Source organism: Mirounga angustirostris, unplaced genomic scaffold (assembly GCF_029215605.1).
Source record: "Mirounga angustirostris isolate CCGP_5_RB_7025 unplaced genomic scaffold, mMirAng1.0.hap1 SCAF_5, whole genome shotgun sequence".
Taxonomy (NCBI): domain Eukaryota; kingdom Metazoa; phylum Chordata; class Mammalia; order Carnivora; family Phocidae; genus Mirounga; species Mirounga angustirostris.
The window spans coordinates 7,595,635-7,618,115 of NW_026991713.1; the positions used below are offsets into that span (position 1 = coordinate 7,595,635).

Here is a 22,481-nt window from a genome sequence, read left to right on the forward strand (position 1 = left end):
GGAGAACACAGTGAGTGTGCGTGAAACCCTGGGAAGGGTGGGGCCTCTGGCTCCCTATGAATGGGGGCCTTCGGGACGTGGCGGGGAGGTGGGAATGGCACCTTCCCCCCGTGGGGCAGGCGGCGAGATGGAGAGGGCCCGGCTGGAGATGTGTGGCTCGGTTCAGAGGTGGGGGTGGGTGTTTGGGAAGCTCTCCAGGCCCAGTGGTCTGAGAAGGACTGCTTGGTGCCCGGAAAAGTCCCTTCACACTGGACTCTCCTCTTCTGTGCCCAGGTGGGGGAGAAGGGCCGCCTCTGAGCACTGGAGCAGGCCGGCCCTGGCCTGACCCCGCCCGGGAGGCTCTTACTCTCTTCAGGAACAGGATCCGATGAGATCTTCTCTGCGGCCTGCAGGTCATCCTCCAGCAGGGGCTTCTTGGACCCCTGTCTGAGGGGCCGAGTCTTGGTTGGTGGTATTCTTTTCCCTTTGAATAAAAACAGAATGAAACCCAGCACAGGGCTGTATCCATGGGAGGCTCAACGGCTGGGGGTCATGCAGCGGTGAGCAGAGGCGGTGTAGTGGAGGGTCAGGTGCCAATGTGGGGGCACAGAGTGTGAACTCTGACACTGTCCCTCGGCGCTGTGTGCCTGAGCCTCAGAGAGCGTGTCTGCCCTGGGTGTGCTTGCTGAGCTTCCTTTCTTCACCTGTCAAGTGCCGTTCCCAGCCCCACCACTGTGGACGGCACAGGGCCTGCCCACATGATCAACTCAAACCCGATCCTGCCCAGGGACCGCACCTGCTTCCTCCTTGTCCTGTTTCTAGACAACCTCTTCTCTGTGTGGTGCCACCTCATGGAGACCATCTCGCTGCCACAGGCTGGCAGCTCTGAAGGATGGCTTTACCTCCCCCCCCCCTCCCCGCCCCACTCCACCTCCCGTCCCCTCAAGCTGAGCCCGCATAGGGCTCAGGATCTGTTAAGACTGGGGCCCCGCCTAAGGAAATGACACCAAAGCTCCCACCCCTGAGGGTCCCAAGGGACGAACGACAGGCTTGAGGAGAAATTGCCACCCCCCATACATCTTACTTTCAAACAGCAGTTGTGCACTGCCGATGGGGCCGTGCTGACTTGTGACCACAGGACAGCAGGGATGGGGATCCCTCCCCCTTTTCTCTCTTATAAATCCCATCTCTTGCCTTTTTTGCTTGGGATCCTGACCACTGCCAGAGACTGAAGACTTCCTGTTTGTGCTTGGGTCCCTTAAGACACAGGCTGATAGGCCCGCTGGGGCCGAAGGGCAAAGGAGAGGAGTTGGAGGGACCATGAAGAGCGCTCCCTACGTGGTGACCCCCTCTCCTCGCAGAAACACAGGCCCAGCTGATCCCAAGTCCCCCATCAGCCTGGCTGCTTGAGAGCATCACTTACTTTTCTTCCCAAACTGTTTCTTTTTCTTCTTTGTGGCCTCTTTGGCCTTCAGAGGTGTGGTCGGCTCTGTTGTTGAAAGACGAGGGACAGAGGTTAAGAGGAGAGCTTGAAGAGGGCACGGTACAGGCACACCCCGAGACCCCTTGCCCACACCTCACTAGCCTCCCTTACACACGGGACGCCCCAAGAAGGAGAGCCAAAGTGGACCAGTGAGAATGGGGGAGGGACTGGGAGCAGCTGTCCCTTCTTCCCACCTCGTCACCTGGGCGGCTCCGAGGGGCCTGGCTGGTTTACCTGGGTGCACAAGGGCACGAGCATATGACAGAGTGGGCAAGATCAAGGAAGGCGCTCTGCAGGCCAGAGGGAGAGGGAGACAGACAAGTCAGGAGTGGGAGGTGGGGACACGAGGGCCGCTCTTTCATTAGAAGTGGTCCAGGAGACTTCTGGGTCTCATGCCAAAGAATGAGGTAGGTATGGGGCAGGGGGAGTGGTTGGCAAGAAGGAAAAAGAAAAGGAAAGTCAAGAGTCCCCTGGGGCCACGAGAGCCCAGACCTGCGGCCACAGGTGGCTGGAGCTGGTAGCCGGTGAGCTCACACCAGCCGACGGGGTAGATGTCCGGGGACTCACAGTCCACCCACTGGTCGTACTCGCTGTCCCAGCCATCGAAGTGGATGCTGAGGAGCCTGTGTACCACCCGCTTCACCGTGGCCACGCAGATGAGCCGGGGTTCCATCAGGTCCACGGCCTCCAGCTTCATGCCCACCTTGAAGCCGTGGTTGGGGCAGTCCTGGCGAGGGGGGAGACGCAGTGACCAAGGCAGCCAGCTCCCTGCCCCAGTGGGACTGAACTGGGGAGAGGGAGTGGGCTGGGAGTGCCCGGGGGAAGTGTCCCCTGGCAGTGATCCCACTGCCCTCTGTTCCCAGCACCAGCCCTTCCGGGAAAGGGAGCAGGCTGGACTGTTGGGCAGAATGCCTATGGCAGGGTTTGGGACTTCTCCCCTGAAGCAGCTGGTCTCCACCGTCCAGACTCAAGGAAGGAGAAGCGGGTTGGAGTTAACACCGCTGACAGCGGGCAGGGCCACCCCAGGCCCCGTGCTTCCTCACTCTCCTCACCATGTTAAAGAGTCTCGACGGAGCTACTTTCGACTTGGTCTTCTCCAAGTAGGTGTCCCAGCTGAAAGTGTGTGCCTCGTAGCCTGGTGGAGCAGAAAACATAGATGTGGAGGGAAAGGAGGGAAGGCAGGAGGGAGTCTGGGAGAGGAGCACGGGCCAAACGGGCACCCGTAGCTGGGTCAGGACCCAGCCCGGAGTATCCCCAGCAGCCTTCTTTCCTCCTCCCCAGGCTGATACCTGCTCTAGGACCCTGGTCCCATCGTCTAGGTTGTTCACTGCCCAAAGGAACAAGTGGGAGCTCTGCTCACGCAGACACCCATTAGCCCCAGAGCTACGTCAGCCCATTGTAAGGGCTGGTGGTGGTGGCTTGGCTGGTTCTGATAGCTCCCCAATCCACTCTAAGACTCCAAGGCCCAGGGTCTGGCTTGGACAGGAATCTGGGCCTGTGGGTACACTCTGCCATTTCCGACTATGAGGACCGTCTTACCTTTTGGGGGTGTGAGCTCAATGTCATTCTTTTGGCAGAAGGTGGCTGGGAAGATGGCGTGGGAGGAGGCATGGTAACAGAACCAGTCTGAGCCATCTGTGGAGGGCCCCCCATCCACACAGATCATCAGGTAGCCGTCTAGGAGAACCTAGTTGGGGGAGGGCAGGCAGACACCATGTTATCATGAACTGCACCCCCATCCCAGGGTGAGGTGGCTATGGTGGGGACACGAGGCAAATGGATCCAGCCGGAGTTAGATCTCAGCCTTCCCTGAGCTTCTGCTTCTGAGCACTCATACCCATACTCATGAGGTTCTTTACTTTCCTCACTAGACAGCAAATGCTGTTCCCGCAGGGACTACATCTGTCTTTTCCAGTGTTTTTGATGGTGAGCACACAGGCCCAGCCGGGAGAAGATTGGCTGGATGCACAAATCAGCATGTCCCCAGGGGGGCCAAGGTGGAGTCATTTGCTGCTCAGGCCACAGCAATAATGGAGGTGGTGTGCAGAGAAGTCAGCACAGCTATGGCTCCTGGCCAGGCTGCCACTCGAAGGAGAGGACGTGTGGCGGTGGGAAGGCCCCCAGGGAGGTTGACAGGGCGGGGCCTACACCCGACAAGACCAGGCTCAGGCCAGGTGTTCAATAAGCACCCCTCCAACGCGCCTGGGACCTGACACGAAAGCCGATTCTGGGCAAGAAGCAGGTAAGACCCCTACTCTCAGAAGTGCGGCACTCCCAGAGCAGCCAGAGTGGGGAAGGGGGGACGGACGTGAAGGGCTCTGTGCCACCTCACCGGCTCCCGAAAGCCACCCTGGAAGCTGCAGGGCCAGGCCCAGGCTCACCTTGCAGATGGTTGCCACGCAGATGTTGCCCAGATTCAGGGGGTCAATGGCTTCCAGTTTCATCCCCTCCTCAAACCAACCACCTTCCGTGTAGACAGCTCGAACCTTAAAGGAACGGGGCAGCTGGGGAAACTGGGTGGCCCAGGTGGCGGGGGGGGGGCGGTGGCTGGCCTCATCTGCCACAGGCCTGGGAAGGAAAGGAACGCCCCGGGTCGTGAGGCCTGGAATGGGCCTGTGGCTGCGCCTCACCTTCTTGAACAGGTAAGGAACAGCATCACAGTAGATTTTCCGGAAGGTGGGATGGTGGGCCATGTCGCTGCGCCTCTCTTTGGGGAGATGGCAGAGGGAGCAAGGGAGAGAAGGGAGCTGCAGGCTGCCCACAGGGCCAGCTCCCTCCCCTCCCCAGAAATGTGGGCGCTGCCCCGCATGTGTTCTAATCTGTATCTCGGCACCCCGTGCCCCCCACCTAGACCAGAAGACAGAACACGTCAGGAGCTCTCTGTAGGAACTACTGAACCCATAAGATCCAGATGCTTCCCACATCATGTAACCTCCAGGTTCCAATCGGTTTAAAACCCTTACAAACTGAGTGACCTTGGTCAAATCATGCAACCACTCTGGACCTTGGTACGACCATGCACATGCTGGCGGTGGTCACCCCCACCACACGGTGGTGTTGTGGGGTGCAGAGGTGCTCCCGCCCCGGCCCCGACAGCAGACCTGACAGCTTGATGCCGTGGCCGACTCGCCGTGACCAGCCCACTGGGTGGATCAGGGGGCTCCACATGTGGCACCAGAAGTCATCATCACTGTCGCCGTCCTCATAGAGGAGCCGAAGGCGACCCCCGATTACTGTGTCCACCACGGCCATGCGGGTCCGGGACACCTGGGCCTTGTCCACCACCTCCAGCCGCATGCCTTGTCGGAAGGGGTACTTCATGCTCTCCACCATCTGCAACATCAGAGCACAGGCCTGCTGTGGTCCTGGGGCTCCCCCCACCCTCCCTGTGTCATCTCTTGCTGCACCCAGCCCTGAGTCAGGGAACGGGCGGATGAGCCCTCCCATCCCACCAGGTTCGACCCTGGCCCCTAATTCCCCAGGATGATGTGGAAGGACAGCACTTAGCTTACAAGGTGGGCACCAAAATGCCAGTCACTCAGTATGATGGGAAGTACAAATAGCCCTTGCAGACGAAGGAAACAGGTGCCCCAGAGGGCTCAAGTGACTTGCCTATGCTCACCCAGATTCACTGGTGCCAGAGCTGGACCTTGAAACTGGTCCCAGTGTCCAGCCTTGTGCGCTTTCCCTCGCCCCTCCACCTCCCGGCTGATGGCACATACAGTTCTCATGTCCAGAGAGCTGAGGCCCCCGGTGCCTCCGTATGTCTAATTACAGCTGTGAACCCACTGGGCTGCAACTCGGAACGGTTATCCACTGACCCAGCAAGGGACAGTGACCAAGACGCCCATAAGCTGTTCTAGAGAGCCCTGATGACAGGCCACGGATGAGGGGTAGGAGAGTTTTTCAGGTCACTGTGACTTCAGTCCTGTCCTGCCTGGGGTAGGGAAATGGGAACAGTGAGCTCTCTAGGGCTTTCACAGCCAGGGAAAACCAGCCCCAGCCTAGGGGACCAAGGTGGGGACTAAGCCATGCTATTTTTTTCTTTTAAGATTTCATTTGTCAGGGGCGCCTGGGTGGCTCAGTCTTTGGGCACCTGCCTTCGGCTCAGGTCATGATCCCAGGGTCCTGGGATCAAGCCCCGCATCGGGCTCCCCGCCCTGTGGGGAGTCTGCTTCTCCCTCTCCCACTCCCCCTGCTTGTGTTCCCTCTCTCTCTGTCTCTCTCTCTGTCATATAAATAAATAAGATCTTTAAAAAAAATTTTTTTATTTGTCAGAGAGGGCACGCATGATCTGAGCCAAAGGCAGACACTTAACAGACTGAGCCATCCAGGCGTCCCTAAGCCGTGCTATTTCAAAGCCCACCAGGAGGGGGAGCATCTCCAAGGTCACAAAGCAACAACCAGACAAAGCTGGTAAGAGTCCTACACCACAGACGCGTCAGACATCAGCTCAAGGCCTGGAATCAAGTCCAAACCGACTGCCTGATTGGCCCATTTAGGAGAGAGACACAGGGTGAAGCCTGGATTGGGGTCCCTCTGCGCTACCTTCCTCTCCTAGCCTTTCCTAACACACTCCTTTCTTTGACGCCCACCCAGGGCAGCCCACAGCCCACCACCACTTTCATGGCCTCTTTGTTCAGTCACGCCCAGAACCTGAGCTCCGTAGGGGCAGAAGCCAGGTTTGGGAGGATTCATCTTGATCGTCTCAGTTCCAAGCACAGAACTAGGCACAGAGTTAGTGCTCAGTTAACGTTTTTTCTCCTTGACAAACACATAGTACACACCTGACCTTGGCCGGTGGGTCATTCATTCAAAACATTATACTCAGCACTTACCACATTGTAGGCATCAAAGGAACCAGACTGGATTTGGATTAGAGCTTCCTTCACAAACCCACCCCCTTTTACCTTCCCTACCCCCAATCCTCAGAGGCAGCTGCTTTTGTATCCGCTGCAGGACTGGGTACATGACAGTGAGTCAGTGTGCTTGCTGACTGGTTCACATGGAACCAGAATCAAGGTTTGTTTTTTTTTTTAAAGTAGGCTCCATGCCTAGCGTGGAGGCCAACGTGGGGCTTGAACTCATGACCCTGAGATCAACAGTTGGATGCTTAACCAACAGAGCCCCCCCGGAATCAAGCTCATTTTAATTTAAGCAGAGGAGAGGCCGGCTTGATAACGCCAGTGGCTGCCCCAGCCACAATCAGCTACCTCATCTTCAGACTAGTGCCAGGGGAGGAGTGAACGCTTGTTTTCAACTGCTCAATCTGTCCACTGTGCAAGGCATTATGAGAAGAGGAGAAAGAGCTTACAGTTTTGTTGGAAAGAGAGTATGGGGCCGCCTGGGTGGCTCAGTCGTTGGGCATCTGCCTTCGGCTCAGGTCATGATCCCAGGGTCCTGGGATTGGGCCCGCATCGGGCTCCCTGCTCAGCAGTGAGTCTGCCCTCCCTCTCCCCACTGCTCATGCTCTCTCTCACTATCACTCTCTAATAAATGAAATCTTAAAAAAAAAAAAAAAGAGTATGAAAAGATAAATTAGCAAAATACAGAGAAATAAAGAGTAAACGGACAGTACCCAGCAAGTTCAACTAAAGCAAAAATCATTTCTACTTTAGGGAAAAAAGCCAGGGAAAGCTTCCTTGAGGTGCTGGAACCATTCCTTGCCATAGGCCCACTCTCCACCAGCTAAGACTCACGGTGGCAACCTCTTCACCAGGCGTCTGGTGCCTTGGATGAGATGGCCCCAGCTTCTATTCCATCCTTACTTTCCGAAACTCTTGGCTTCCAGACCACCCAAACCCTACCCATCAAGGTAGAATTCAAATGCCATTTTCTCCGTGAGGCCTTCCTTGATAGCTGCTCCTCTTCAGGCCACAGGGCCAGTTCAACCATGTGCCACACAGCACCCTCTCTGTGTCCCCTGCCCGTGGCTGTGCCGCTTACAGAGGCAACGTGGGAACCACACGTGTGTGCATCCGGGTCCGGAGACCTCAGACGCTGTCCAGGCCCCTATGTGAGCGAGCCCCACAACAGAGGGTCTGGTGTACAGAGGTGGGAGAAACGAAGTCTTCACTATGTATCCTTGTGTTCTCTTTGAGTTTTTAACCACGTGTGTGATTTTTTAAGTTAAGGAGCTAAATTTTACAAAATTAAAATTAAAAGCCACAGAGATGATTCGGAGACACACCCCTGGTTCAGGACCCAGTCTACTTTATATTCCTGTGCTTGACTTTGTTTCCTCTGCCAGACTGGAGGGTCCTGAATACAGGGTCTGTATTCCCACAGTTCCTTGTTCACAAGTACTTAATAAAATCTATGGGACGAATGCTCCTGAAAAATGCTATGAGCAAAGGTAACGCTCTGGCGGAGCAAACAGGAGACAAAGCAACGTGATCAGCATGGCAGGATCAGAGTCTGGGTTGGGTGGGGGAGGCCGACACTAGGCTGAGAAGGCGGACAGCAACCAACATCCTTCCTGGAGAAACGTGAAGCTGCTAGAGACTGGCAAGCAAGGGAGTCTTTGAGAAAATACTCCAGTGAGTAGCATGGACAGAGAAAATGGAAGAGGGGCAGGAAGGAGATCAGTTAGGAGACCCAAAGGGCTCAGTGCCAGACCTTGATATGGAAATCCACGGGAAGTGTCCTGGAGCCCACCAACCGTTTCATGAGGTACCCCTTCCAGTCGGTGAACTTGGCATGGATGGCTGTGGAGACACAGCGGAATCCTGGTTACACAGACTGACAACGCTCCCGCCAACAGGGGGCGCCAGAGCAACTTATTTCTGCCTCTTCGGGGCCGCCATCCCATCTAATAAAACCCGCTGTACAACTTGGATCTGCCACGGGGCTTGAGACCAGAGGGGACAGGAAGCAGGCTGGCAAGTGGGTTCTGCTCTGGGCTAACCTAAGACAAAGGGTGCCCCTTCTACCAAGGGCTCTGCACGAACCACAACAGGGAATGTTCTCATCAACTCACTCCGTGGGGGCACCAGAATCTTGCTGTTGATGGCACACCAGCCAATGGGGTGGACGTCCACTGTCCCCAGGTTGCACCAGAAGTCATGGCTGGCGTCATTTTCAAAGCCTTCGTACCGAAGCAGCACCCGGTACCCTGAAAGAAGGAGGGCACCGGTGAGGGAGGGTGGGATGGGGAAAGGTATATTCTCAGGCCTTCCTTCTTCTTGAGCCTAAACCTGACTCCTCTTCCAAGAACTCCTTCTGGGCAAGTGGGGTCCCTGTTGTCCTCAACAGTCACAGCCAAAACAAACCCACGCCGCGTACTCGGAAAGCTGTGTGGCACAGCAGGGAGAATTAATTTTCTGCAGCCTGATCATTCCTGGAAAAAAACCTTAAAAAGGGGACTTTACAAACTTGTCATGCTTTGTGGCCTCTTCAAAGGCAGGGAAGGTAGGAGAATCCCAAGAAGGGACTGGAAGAGCTCCAGGGGCTGGGCTTTTTTGTTTTACGAAGCCAATTTCTGTGTGCGATACTGCCCACCCGCGCGGAGAGGTCCTCCGAACCCGGACCCTGCCTTGGCCAGAGGACTACCCACCTGCGGCCTGGATGACAGAGGCGATCCAGTACACCCGGCTGGGGAGCACGGCGTCGCTGTTGAGCACCTCCACCTTCATCCCCTTCATCACATCCTCCCACTGGTCATAGAGTGGGACCTGTGTGGGCACGAGAGCATTCAGGGGGACAGTGAGCTGCCCGAGTGGACAGGGGAGAGTGGCTGGCCTCATGAGCCCTGGCGTCCTTCTCTGCACCTCAGTGCACATCACTCGCTGCATGTGGCCAGCCAGGCATGGGACTAGGGATGAAGAGAGGAGCAAGACGAGTCCACAGTCCCCAAAGAGCTGAGGCAGGACAGTGGGGGTGGGGGGACGGGACGGGAGGGCGGTGCAACAGCCAGACATCCAGAGTCAGTCAGCCCCGAGGGCTGATCTTACAGGACCCCAGCTCCTCACTCCATCATCCAGCGACTACACCTCACACCGCCTAGTGCTCGCCACGTGCCAGGGACTGTCCTCGGCACAAATACCACCTCTTTCAAACGTCACTCAAGCCTGGGCAGTAGTCTCTCAGCCATCACCATGCCGGCTCTCACATACTACTTCTGGTACATTCTTTCTCCACTTCTCCAACCGGTCTTCTCTTCAGATGCTCTCCAACAGCAGCGTACCCTTCCTGCTTGGCTTCCCTATAGCTAATCCTCACTTTGCACCAACAGCACCCTGATTCTCCTTTGGAGAAACTCACCCTTTTTTTCATTCTCATCCTGGCTTAAGCTCATCGGGGTATCCCACTCCATCTCTCTGGCCAGAGAAGAACCAAGAAATGGTTATGCTACCCAGCCACACCAGGGCCAGCGTGGCAGAGCCTATGGAATCAGGTATGCTGAATGCAAGCTCGATGTAACTCCCCTGCAGTGAAAACTCAGGGCAAAAGAGCTTCCCACTAGGAAAGGTGTGCGCCTTCAACAGCAATGCAGAGAAGAGTCAAACTTCCCAACTTTCCTCTGTCCGCGGCGCTCTCCAGAGTTCAGCAGCTGCTAGGATGGGACTCTGGTCAGAGCGCTCCAAGAGTCAAGAGGCCTCCTCTCCTCCACTTCCTGGCTTGAAAGACCAAACAGGAGCACCACTCTAGGCGGCTCCCTGGCCCCCAGACAACTGGCAGCATCTCTGCCCGTCCTTCCACTCCAGGCCCAGCCCCCCAGGACCTCACTCTTCTGTGCTTCTCTGTACAGAAGTGGGCTCCAGGAGGATCCCCATCTGCCTCCCAGGGACCAGGGGGCCCAGAGCAGTTCAGAACAAGCTTTCAGTGGTAAAACATGGAACAGTGGGAAGACAGAAGAGGATTTCTATAAAAACGAAAGAAAGAAAAAGGATTTCTAGCACAAAGTTCCATTACATAAATAAGCAGAGTGAGAATGACCTCAGAGGGATGCACGGTGCCAGAAGGCCTCGATAAGGCTTTGTGGGAGGATGCTGAAGAAAGGTGGACAGAAAGGTAAACCGGAGCGAGTGGCAAAGCTGGACTGCGCCCACCCAGACCTCCCCACTGTTCTCTCCGGGGTGCCAATGCCCAGCCTGGAATGCTTGGGAGGCTGGCGGGTGAGAGCGGTGGCATGCGCCCCGGTTCCCAGCTCTCCCTCCCCTCATCTCCAGGGCACTCACGTGCTTAAAACAGCTGACGGGAGCAGCTTTGTAACTGTGATCCTTCAGGAACTTCCCCCAGTCGAAACCCAGGACCAGCGCTGCAGAGCAGAAAGAGCAAGAGCTGAAAGTCAGCAGCCCTGCTAGGAACCTGGCCCCCAGGAGCCTGTAGAAGCAGGTCCTTCCCCACCCGGGAAGCCCCATACCTGCCCCATCAGTGGCCATCAGAACAGGGCTGGACCTTATCCAAAGGGTGACAGACTCTCAGGAGTGGAGGAAACATTCAAGGGGAGTGTCTGATCTTTCTTCCCCGAGAAGAGAAGGAAATCCAAAGACCTTTGGGCTTAAATTCCTTAGACCTCCCCCAACCTCTCATTGGCCACAGCTTATCTGAATGGGTGGGAAGGGTGCACACCTAGGCCCCTCCAACCCTCATGCCTGTGGAGTTCAACTGCAGTCAGAAACCCAGACCACCTAAAGCAGAGTTGCTTAATGCTTGTAGGTTTAGAAACTGCTACACACACTCAGAGAGAAAGGTTCCTTTCCTTATCCCACGACCCCTTTCCAAACCAGAGAGGGGTCTTCACTGTCCAAGGGAAACAGAAACCAAAGGGCCAAAAGCAATACAAGAGAAAAGAAGCTAATTCTTGGCTTCTGAATTATCAGGAGTAGGGCTCCTGGCACTTTAGGAATGACTAAAGGGATTTTCTGGGGTAATTTCCACACTACCTACTGATGGGGAAGACGCAATCCACAATGAGCTTGGGCCAGGGCACTCTCTAGCTGCCCCATCTTTCCCATTCCTGGCTCCTAGGCAGGGCCACCCCAGAATGGGCACCCCACTCCCACCGATCCCCAGCAGCTTCCTGAGCACCAGTGCCCTGCTGTCTTACCGTCTTGTCCTGTTGGTGTCCCATCTGCTAGCTGTCCTGTCCCTTGCGAGTGGAGGAAGGCTCCGATTTTGGCAGACCAGGCTGCCTTGTGCAGGACTTTGGCTTTCTTGGTCGGGGGCTTTCCCTGGAGGGAGGAGAACATGTGTGTCACCCAATGGCTGAGAACAGGACTCTCGAGTTGGACTGCCTAGGTTCAAACCCTGGGATTCATCCAGTTACACAACCCCTCCAGTTTCTTCATTTGTAAATCAACTGGATAACAATAACAATCTTAACTCAGAGGGGGGTGGCAAGGATGAGAGTTACTGTATTATGCCGGCACTCAGTAAGTGCTTAGCTTTTGTTCAACAAGGGAGGACAGGGTCAGAGGAGCTACAGGGCAGGGAGGGACGCTTGTTCTATCTTTTCTATCTTTTTTTAAGCCTTGGCTTCCTCCAGGAACTTTTCCCTCATGGCTTCAACTCAGCCATCTCCTTCCTCTGGTGCTCCTACAGACTTATTGCAGAGAGTGGGCTTCAGAAAGGTCCGTGAACTGAGTCAGGAGGCAATATTTTGTACACATACATGAATGTTCTGGAGCAGGTCCGTGGCTTTCATCAGGTGCTCCACAGGGGCATCCCCAAAGGTGAAAGGCCACTAATCTGGTCTATAATTTGTAACTTAAGCACTGCTCAGAAAGACCCAGAGAATTTATTTTTATTTTTAAAGAGGGAGGGAGAGACGGGGGGAGAATGAGGGTGGGGGAGGGGACAGAGGGAGAGGGAGAATCTATTTTTTTTTTTGAGAGAGAGAATCTTAAGTATGACTCCATGCTCAGCGCGAAGCCTGACACAGTCCATCTCACGACCCTGAGGATCAACATCTGAGTCCAAATCCAGAGTCAGATGCTTAACTGACTGAGCCACCCAGGCGTCGCCCCTCTCCCCCCTACCAGATAATTTATTTAAAAATATCAGTGAAGTAAAAATGTGAGTTTAAATCCCACAGACACCTGGGGTCAAATCCTGGCTCTTCAATTTCATTTGTATACCTCTGAGTAAGTTACTAAAAATATTTGAGCCTTTAAAATAGGAATTTAGGGGCACCTGGGTGGCTCAGTCGTTAAGCATCTGCCTTCGGCTCAGATCCCATGGTCTTGGGATCCAGCCCCACAATGGGCTCCCTACTCGGTGGGAAGCCTGCTTCTCCCTCTCCCAGAGAGCACTCCCTCTGCTTCGGTGCTCCCTCTCTCTGTGTCTCTGTCAAATAAAAAAAATCTTAAAAAAAATTAAAATAAATAAAATAGGAATTTAAGGGGTACCTGGCTAGTGCAGTCAGTAGAGCATGCAACTCTTGATCTTGGGGTTTTAAATTCAAGCCCCATGTTTGGTGTAGAAATTACACTAAAAAAAATCTTAAATAAAATAGAAATTTAAAAAAATTCATTTTTAAGAGATCACTGGTTGGACTCAGTCCAAACACTTAGCAAGTACTCCCAAATTGTAGCTATTAACAATACTATTATTAGGGCGCCTGGGTGGCTCAGTTGGTTAAGCGACTGCCTTCAGCTCAGGTCATGATCCTGGAGTCCCTGGATCGAGTCCTGCATCGGGCTCCCTGCTCGGCAAGGAGGCTGCTTCTCCCTCTAACCCTCCCCCCTCTCATCTACTCTCTCTCTCATTCTCGCTCTCTCAAATAAATAAATAAATCTTTAAAAAAAAAAAAAACCTATTATTAGCTGAGGAGAGATTTTTCTGTGCCCTGACTAAAATCTGCATAAGGGAAACAATTATCTCACAAAAGTGAGAGAGAAATTGTATGAAGTACTAAGCAGAAACCTGGCACACTGGGACTTTCAATAAATGTCAGAGCAGTGGGTCTCAAGCTCTGCTATGCATTACAGTCACCTGTGAGGGGACACGTCTTTATTTTTATTTTTTTTAAGATTTTATTTATTTGATAGAGAGAGACACAGCAAGAGAGGGAACACAAGCAGGGGGAGTGGGAGAGGGAGAAGCAGGCTTCCCGCGGAGCAGGGAGCCCGATGCGGGGCTCGATCCCAGGACCCTGGGATCATGACCTGGGCTGAAGGCAGAGGCTTAGCGACTGAGGCACCCAGGCGCCCCAACGCATCTTTTTAAAAGTCCCTATGTCTAGGGGGTACCTGGCTGGCTCAGTCGGTGGAGTATATGTGCCTTTTTTTTTTTTTTAAGACTATTTACTTGAGAGAGATCGAGCATGAGGGGCTCCCACTGAGCAGAGAATGTGACTCGGGGCTAGATCCCCAGGACCCTGGGATCATGACCTGAGCTGAAGGCAGATACTTAACCAGCTCAGCCACCCAGGCGCCCTGAGTGTGTGACTCTTGATCTCAGAGTTATCAATTTGAGCCCCACGTTGGGTGTAGAGATTACTTAAAAATAAATAGATAATAATAAATAAAGGCCCTGTGTCCAGGCCACACTCCATCCCAGTTAAATCAGAACCTAGGGAGTAAGACCAAGCACTGATATTTTATTTTATTATTTTTTAAAAGTTCATATTTTTGGTTTTGTTTGGTTTGGTTTTTGGGTAATCTCTACACCCAACGTGGGGCTCGAACTCATAGCCTAAGATCAAGTCTCACCAAGAGTCACTATTTCAAACTCTCCAGGTGATCCCAACGTGCAGGCGAGTTTGAGAACCAGTGTTGTGGATGGTGGCCATAGTTACCAGGAAACCACAAAGCCAGGCACCTGAGATTACAGTCCAGTCCCAGTTCTGCTGCTCTTCGAACAGAACTACCTAAGGTAAGTCATTCTTCCTCTGGACCTCAGCACACTTCTCAACTAATATGTGGGTTAGACAACACATCTCTTTAAGAATCCTTCCATTTACAGGGGTGCCGGGGTGGCTCAGTCCATTGAGTGTCCTACGCTTGATATTGGCTCAGGTCATGATCTCAGGGTGCTGAGACTGAGCCCTGAGTCGGGCTCTGGGCTGGGTGTGGAGCCTGCTTAAGATTCTCTCTCTCCCTCTCCACCTCTGCCCCCCCACCCCGGAATGCTCTCTCTCAAAAAAAAAAAAAAAAAGTAGTAAGACTTTCTAGGTGGCTGTCTATGACATGGAGTCAGAGACAAGGCATCAACTTCCTAAACCCACTGTGGTTGGTGAAACATATGCCCATCTCCTAGCTTCCTTTCAGAACATTTATAAAAGTACTGGGGGGCAAAGACCAAGGGCATCAGACTCCCCAAAGGCTCTCGTTTAAAACATACTAAACACATCAGACTATGCAGGGGGTGAAGGTGGGGAATGAGGGCAGCTCTAGAAATCTGTCATTTATCAAGCTCCATAAATGGATTCCTCTCCCCTCTAAATTTTAGAGAATAGCAAGAAACTTAAAATCTCAGAATGCCACAAGCAAGCTCCTCCCAAGCCCTCTTGGCCCCTTGCCATCAGCCAGTTGGTTGCTCCTGTCTCGGTTCCCAGGACCCCAGGAAGGGTCTTCCAAGTGACTGCCTCTCACCTGTAATCTGGCCAAGATACTGGCTTTCTTGGAGTTGGAGGAGTAGCTCCTGGAACAGGAAACGCTGCAGAATCTCTTAGTCTTGGAGAAGAAGGCTTCCCTTGTACCCACGATACCACACATCTCACAGACAGCTGGGAAGAGAACTTAGCACGTGACCCACCTAATACGATCACCCCAAATCAAACAAAATGATGGGCCCTTCAAAATCTGGAAAGGTGCATTAACTAGGTGAGTCCCAGCCCCCTGTAAGACTGACGGGACTGGAACAGGAGCAGGTTTGTGTACAACTGAATCAGTTTTGTCCAAGATAAGCTGCCTGGCATCCCCTGGCTATATGTCAACAGTGGAGCTAAAGAAAATCCACAGGGCAACAGCTAAGTGTTGGAAAGTCTGTAAAGAGGAAAACGAGAAGAAAAAAAGTGTCTATACCAACCTAACTTCTGCAGATTTTCTCCTCATCTATAAAGAGACTGAACTAGATCAGTGTTTCCATCCTGACATCATATTAGAATCACCCGTGGAGCTTAAAAAATAGCCAAGCCTGAGCTTCTAATTAACTGGTCTGTGGTGGGACATAGGCATCTGTAGTATGTTAAAAGCTCCCAGGTGATCCTAATGCACAGCCACGACAGAGGACCCCTGGACTCAACGGTCTCCGATGGTTCTAGTTCCAATGTTCTAAGATTCTAAGAGAATGGATGGAAGAAGATAGAGGGGAGAAAGATTAAGAAAAGGGAGGGAAGGGAGGAAGAGAAGACAGGTAGATGGAAAGGAAGAGTCAAGTGGCAGAGTATTTGCAGGCACTAAGGAATAGGAGTGTCCTCATATACATCTAGCCCGTCTCTCTTCACAGGCAGTCCACACACTGGGGGCCCTGACACAGGGATCCAGCAGCTGTCCAAGCAGCACAGCTCGGAAATTAACTGGCTTCCAGATGCTCTACGGGGACTCTCATCAGTAACCCTCTCCCCAGGAAGTCCCTTTATTCTGTATTTTCCACCCCAGCCTCACATCCAACCCACAAGCTATTTCTTGTCCTTTCCCGGATAGTAAATCAGAACATTTTAGGTGTCCTTCTCAACATCCAGGCTTAAAAATCAACCGGCTATTCACACAAATGTAAAAGCAGCACCATATTAATGACTGGCATCTAATGTGTGCCAAATAAGTATTAGTCGTATGAAAGACCAAAGGAAATTGCAGTTTGAAATCAGACTGCAGCAGAGGAAATGCCCCTTGGGGCTACTTGGGGTACTTCTTACTTCCATCTCTTTCACAGGCCCTTAGACATTAGATCAAACAGCTTTTACACCTGGACAGCTCCGCCCACATGGCCTATATCCCCCTCTTCCTTCATAATCTCCTGAAACCTCCCCGTCTTCAGGGGACACCCTGAAAGCACCTGGCTCAGAACCACTGCCATCCAAGGAGCGGGGAGTCCCAGGGCTGAGCAAATGCAGGGGGGAGGTGGGCAGCTCCCCTGCTTCCCGATCCTCATTTTCTGCTTCACTTGACTCCTCCAGATAGGAGCTGCTCTCGCTGCCCGCACTGCTGTTATAGCTCCGGAAACTGTCATAGCCACCGAAGAGCTCCAAGTCGTCCTCCTCCTCCTCTTCCTCTTCCATAGGTTCTGAAGATGGAGTCTCCTAGTGGAAGGATGACACGTACCAGGCAGGAGGAATCAGGTCTGCCTTAGTGTATGGGGAAGAAGGATGCAGGTCTGCTATCAGCTTCCTTTCCAGTTCTTGGTCAACACCTTTGGGCCAAGTGGCAGGCAGAATCAAATACCCCTTTTGCAAACACCAGGATCATTACTCTTGTTTATACAGTTCTTAACTGTAACTCATCAGAACAGCTTAACAAGACAGGAAATATGTATTAGGAATTCACCAAGCTCCTCCTGTGGATTTGTAAATGATGACATTTCAACATGATTCACATAGAATACAATGATGTGAAAATACTCTAAGTTATCTCATGAAGACTTTCTGGGGAAGATGTAAATTAGAAAATCATTCTTCCCCCTTCAGCATATGTACACCAAAACAATCTCAATTCAGCAACAACTTCAGCCACAGAAAAGTTAAATTTGGGACACAGACTGCCCTGAGGAGTGTTTGGGAAACAGATGACACACTAGTTAGAGCATAGTGGTATGTACCATAGCTCTGGACTCAGCTTCAATCCTGACTAGCTGTGGGTCTTTGGGCAAGTCATTTAACCCCTCTGGGCCTCAACTTTCTCACCTATGAAATAAGAAAAGTAGTTAGCTCACAGGATGTGAAGTGTAAACGAGATACTGTGTATCAATCTACCTGCACTTAGTAGAAAAGGTCCTAGACCAGGGCTCAAATACCATCTCTACTGCTGACCAGCTGTATGATCTGCAGCCAAGTCAATCTCTCCGTGCATCAGTTCCCACATCTTTGGGATACCACCTCTTTCAGAAGCTTTGAGGGAGAAGTAAGGATTAATACAAATACAGCACTCAAAACAGTAACGTACATAGCAAGTGTTCGATACATGTTGGCAATTATTACTGGTTAAAAGCATGGGCTTTCAAACCAGATTTGCCTGGGTTTGAATCCTCGCTCTACCACTTAACTGCGATTTTGTGCAAGATACTGAACCTTGCTGCTCTGCTTCTTCATCAGTACAATGGAGATAATAGCAAGCCTTCTCTAGATGACTAGAATGAAGACTGACATATGTAAAGCCTAGCTCTGTTTCCAGCAGTTAGTGACAGCTCTAAAAGCGCGGGCTATTATTCGCCACTTCCCTTATATTTTTGCGCTACTCCATTTTATGTTTACAACTACACAAGCAAATGTAGTAGAAAAGAGACCGAATTTAAATACACGGTGACCAGAAGCCAAATGACTCAAGGGTGAGTGGGTGACAGGCTGTGGGAGAGCGGGGAAAGTTCTGGAGCCCGCAAGACTAAGCGCCCATCTCCTTCACTTTACAGCTGTGTGGCCTTCCTGGGGAGTCACCACCTGTCTGAAAGCCTCAGCTACTTTAACCATAACAACGAAACAGTGACGCAGGACTGTTGTGAGTAAACTGGGCGACAGTGCACGTGAACGCTCCAGACACGTAGTTTTATGAAACTTTAATCTCCCTCACGTCCCACCAGGATGTCACTGGCCTCCTAATCCCCAAAGAAACGACCACGAGAGAGGGAGGACAAAGAAGATGCAAGAGCTCTCAGATCCTGAACCCAGGTCCCTTTCCAGGGAGCCCAGGGAGGCTGTTCCGCCCTGAACTACTCGGCGGACGTCGGCCCCAGCAGGATGGGGCAAAAGGCAACGCCACTCGCCTCTGGCCCCGCTCAGCCTAACTACCTCAGTTTATCCATCCTTCCACTCTCCACCCTCCAGGCGTCGCTAAAAGGCCTAAAGAACGGTCCCGCGTGCGACGTTCTCGGGGTTCCCTTCCCCATTCACGATAAATTCTCTCCCTCTCACCTCGACGCCCCGAGTCTTCTCCATGAGACCTAACACCGTTTCTTCAACCGTCACCAGGTGCAGGAAGCCATATTGGACCCGCGGCTCTTCCTGAGCGCAGTCATTGGCCGCTTCCCAGAGCTGCGGGCCAATCACGCTGCAGGAAGGAGGAAAAGCCGGTTCCGCGCTCGCCCGCGCCCCTGCCCCTGGGGGGGGGAGCCGCGGGTCCTTGTGGGACTTGTAGTTCCCCTGCGGGTGCTCGTGGAAGCGGGCGTTGCTATAGAGATGTGAAAATCCCTGCGCGCCGGCCCTGCCGCCGCCGGGGCATATCTCATTTCTGCACGCTAACCTCCTCACACTCCTACCCCATTCTTTATCAAATAAGAATTTGATAAGAATTATCAAATTGAGGGGCGCCTGGGTGGCTCAGTCGTTAAGCGTCTGCCTTCGGCTCAGGTCATGATCCCAGGGTCCTGGGATCGAGCCCCACATCGGGCTCCCTGCTCTGCGGGAAGCTTGCTTCTCCCTCTCTCACTCCCCTTGCTTGTGTTCCTTCTCTCGCTATGTCTCTCTCTGTCAAATAAATAAATAAAATCTTAAAAAAAAAAAAAAGAATTATCAAATTGAGCACATACGGTAGGTACTGTTCCAGGCACCAGGAATGACATCGCATTCTCCCTGATTCGAAGAATTTTTTTTTTTAATTTTATTTATTTATTTGAGAGAGAGAGCACGAGCAGGGTGAAGGTCAGAGGGAGAAGCAGACTCCCCGCCGAGCAGGGAGCCCGACGCGGGACTCGATCCCGGGACTCCAGGATCATGACCTGAGCCGAAGGCAGTCGCTCAACCGACTGAGCCACCCAGGCGCCCTGATTCAAAGAATTTTAAGGTGCCCTTGGGCCAGGATGACTAGCAGAGAGACTCATTTCCAATTCAGGCAGAAACTGGAATTTTTGCCCAGTGGTATAAATGTCTCGCATGCTCAAAATCCCGCAACACTGCCCCTCTATCACCATCTCCTGAATAAAATCTAGAATATGAGGCACTCTGCCTCACTCATTTTGGATGTCCCACAACCTCCGTAAACCTCAGTTCTAGGTGCTCTGGCGGAGCTTTACAAACAGCTCAAATCTGAGACAGCCAATCACCCTATCAAAGATGAAGCGGTGGCTCTTTCCGAGATCATACAGGATTGGAATTTAAATCCATATTCTTTCCCCGTGCTATGCTGTGCTCTAATTAAGGATCTAAATGTAGGGGTGCCTGGCTGGCTCAGGCAGAGGAGCGTGGGACTCTTGATCTCAGGGTGGTGGCTTCCAGCCTCATTGGGTGTAGAGATTACTAAAATAAAATAAACTTAAAAAAAACAGACAAAAGAAAAAAAAGAATCTAAATGTAGTAAGTGGAGGCTGAATATATGTTAAAATATTTCTAAATTTGAGGTCCACCACATAGATGTGGAAGTCTTTGATTTTTCCCTTCTTCAACCCCTTCTTTTTTTTTTCCTTTTTTTTTTTCTTCTTCTTCAACCCCTTCTACCACCAACCCCATATTCATGCTATCAACCAGTATTGTTGGTTCTACATCCAAAATAGAGCCTCTATTCCTCCACCACTACCACCCGAACAGATGTCACCAGCCCACTGCAACAGCCCTCCAACGGTCCCTGTTTGAGTTTTCCCCTTCTTTAATCCATAGGTGATCTTTTAAATCATAAGCCAGATCATGTTCATCCTCTTGCTTGAAACCTCTACTAGCTCCCTCTTGCACCTTGAATAAAATTCAAACATTCCACAAGACCCTGAATGACACTCTGCTTTCTCTTCAATCTGCTCCTGTACTACCCTCTCCGGCTTTCCCCACTCACTTCTTGTTCTTTTTTTTTTTAGATTTTATTTATTTATTTGACAGAGGGAGACACAGAGAGAGAGAGGGAACACAAGTAGGGGGAGTGGGAGAGGGAGAAGCAGACTCACCACTGAGCAGGGAGCCGGATGCGGGGCTCGATCCCAGGACTTTGGGATCATGACCTGAGCCGAAGGCAGACACTTAACCAACTAAGCCACCCAGGAACCCCAACTCACTTCTTGTTCTTGACTGCCAAGCTTGACTTTGCGTTAGGGCCTTTGCACTTGATGTTCTTTCTGTGGCTCTTCTCCTGGATGGCTCTTCATTTTTCAAATTTCAGCTCTAAGTCACCTCCTCAGGGACCTTATTTAAAGTAACTTTTCCCTCCCCTCACTCTGTATCCCTGCACCCATTTTATAGTTCTTTATAGTACCTGTTTCTGTCTGAAATTATCTTGTTCACTTGTTTATTTCTTTATTGTCTATCTCCCACCACTGGAGTGTAAGTGCCCTAAGGGCAGTGACTTAGACTGTCTTGTTCTCTACTGTATTTCCAGAGCCAAGAACAGAGCCTAGCATATCCTAGGTGCTCAGGGACTAAAAAGATAGATAATAAGACTTTAAGGATGAAACAGGCCACTTCTTAAAGGCAGAACACTGGATTAGGCAGCTTGTTGTTCTGACTCTGGCGAACGGTTTTGTTTTACCACTAACAGGGTTCTAGGCCCCGTTCCCTCATGAGGAGACTATAGCCTTCCTTCTTGGGCCTCACCTACTGGATTAAGTTACTCTCATTCAACTTGAAAAATTCCATGATTTCAAATGGAATATGGAATCAACAAGATTCATCAAGCTTAAACAGAGAGAGTCTAGGTTTTACTTTGTACAGTGGAAATGATAGGGTCACCTCATTGGGTTGTAAGAACTAGAAATAAGAAACCTGCAGTACCTGCCATAGACCAGGCAAAATCAATGGTGGTTATCATCATCCTATTAGACACCAGAAGGGCAGCAACTAGAAGAATAAAACAGCCAAGAAGAATCCCCTTCATATGTTGCTTAGTCTTTTATTAATTTTCAAAGTATAACCACAGGGGCACCTGGCTGGCTCAGTTGGTAGAGCATGCAACTCCATCTTGGGGTCATGAGTTCAAGCCTCATGTTGAGCATAGAGCTTACTTAAAAGAAAAAAAAAAAAAGTACAACCATAAACTTCACAGGCAGGGAATCTGCTCATAGCAAATCATGATGTTCATCAAATATTTATTTACTGCATGCCAGGCACAGTGCTGGACTCTGGAGAGACACAGGTGAACATCTCTGTCCATCCACATGGATTTCACTGCCTCCTGCAGGACAGTGAAAACTTAACATCTAGTTGAGCTGAGAAGGTACTTGGCAGGGTGCAGTGATGGACACTAGGGAAGGGAGCACCTAGAAGGGGATATGACTTGCCTGATGAGAAGTAGCCAGTTAGGGTAGGAAGGTTGTTGGGGAAAGCACATTCCAGAGACACAGAAGTTAGGGAGGGTGGCAAACAACTCGTTGGCAGGAGAATGTGATGGGAAACCTTTGAAGGGTTTAAGCGGGGTAGTAAATTGATTTGATTATGCTTTAAAAGACCACTCTCTGGTTGCAGTGTGGAGAATGGATTGGAGATGGGTTGAGAGAAACAGCAATTAGAAGGCTCTTGTAATGATCCCAATGAAGGATGATGGTGGCTTAGACCAGGGCAGACTCAGAGGGCACCCAGAAAAGTAGAATTTTTGAGAAATGTGTTGGAGGCAGTAATTAATTGTATAGAGTGGGTAGAGTGAGGAATCCAGAATGACTTTGGGAAGACATGTCAAATGGGTAGATGCTGGGAGCATGTTCTCTAATAGTTAAAAACTGTAGGATGAATGAATGAGGTTGGGTGGTTGAATATAAGGTATTAAGGACTCTATTTAGTCTGAGATGCCTGTGGGGAAGAAGGCAAGAAGGCGGGTGGAGTTCATTGGAGGGCTCTGAACTGGAGATCTATATCCTGCATTCTTTGGCACCCTCCCTTTAAGACTGAGTGAGAGTCCCTAATTTTCACATCTTGATGCATACATTTATCAACAGTACAAGAAAGTAGAAATTTGAGCTTTCCATCAGTTTCAGAGCATTTCAACAAGAGTCTGAAGTACCAGACTTTGGGAGA

General features: G+C 51.4%; 2 protein-coding genes across 2 annotated transcripts in view; one reads left to right on the forward strand and one right to left on the reverse strand.

Moving 5' to 3' along the window:
* CHADL (chondroadherin like) overlaps positions 1–490 on the forward strand; it is a 17,839-nt gene extending 17,349 nt beyond the window's left edge. Inside the window, exon 5 of the mRNA XM_054506791.2 lies at positions 274–490. The gene's annotated coding sequence lies outside the window, so the exon portion shown is untranslated. The remainder of the gene's footprint in view (positions 1–273) is intronic.
* L3MBTL2 (L3MBTL histone methyl-lysine binding protein 2) overlaps positions 1–18,630 on the reverse strand; it is a 20,766-nt gene extending 2,136 nt beyond the window's left edge. The window contains exons 1-16 of the mRNA XM_045872460.3: positions 18,471–18,630; positions 16,406–16,649; positions 15,001–15,134; positions 11,514–11,637; positions 10,642–10,721; positions 9,018–9,135; positions 8,442–8,576; positions 8,081–8,169; positions 4,564–4,795; positions 4,093–4,169; positions 3,844–3,948; positions 3,002–3,149; positions 2,515–2,597; positions 1,955–2,189; positions 1,403–1,468; positions 347–463 (exon numbers count right to left, since the gene is read on the reverse strand). Of these exons, the coding sequence (XP_045728416.1) occupies positions 347–463; positions 1,403–1,468; positions 1,955–2,189; positions 2,515–2,597; positions 3,002–3,149; positions 3,844–3,948; positions 4,093–4,169; positions 4,564–4,795; positions 8,081–8,169; positions 8,442–8,576; positions 9,018–9,135; positions 10,642–10,721; positions 11,514–11,637; positions 15,001–15,134; positions 16,406–16,649; positions 18,471–18,494 (2,011 nt within the window). The 5' untranslated portion in view covers positions 18,495–18,630. The remainder of the gene's footprint in view (positions 1–346; positions 464–1,402; positions 1,469–1,954; positions 2,190–2,514; positions 2,598–3,001; positions 3,150–3,843; positions 3,949–4,092; positions 4,170–4,563; positions 4,796–8,080; positions 8,170–8,441; positions 8,577–9,017; positions 9,136–10,641; positions 10,722–11,513; positions 11,638–15,000; positions 15,135–16,405; positions 16,650–18,470) is intronic.
* Between the last annotated feature and the right edge of the window lie 3,851 nt (positions 18,631–22,481).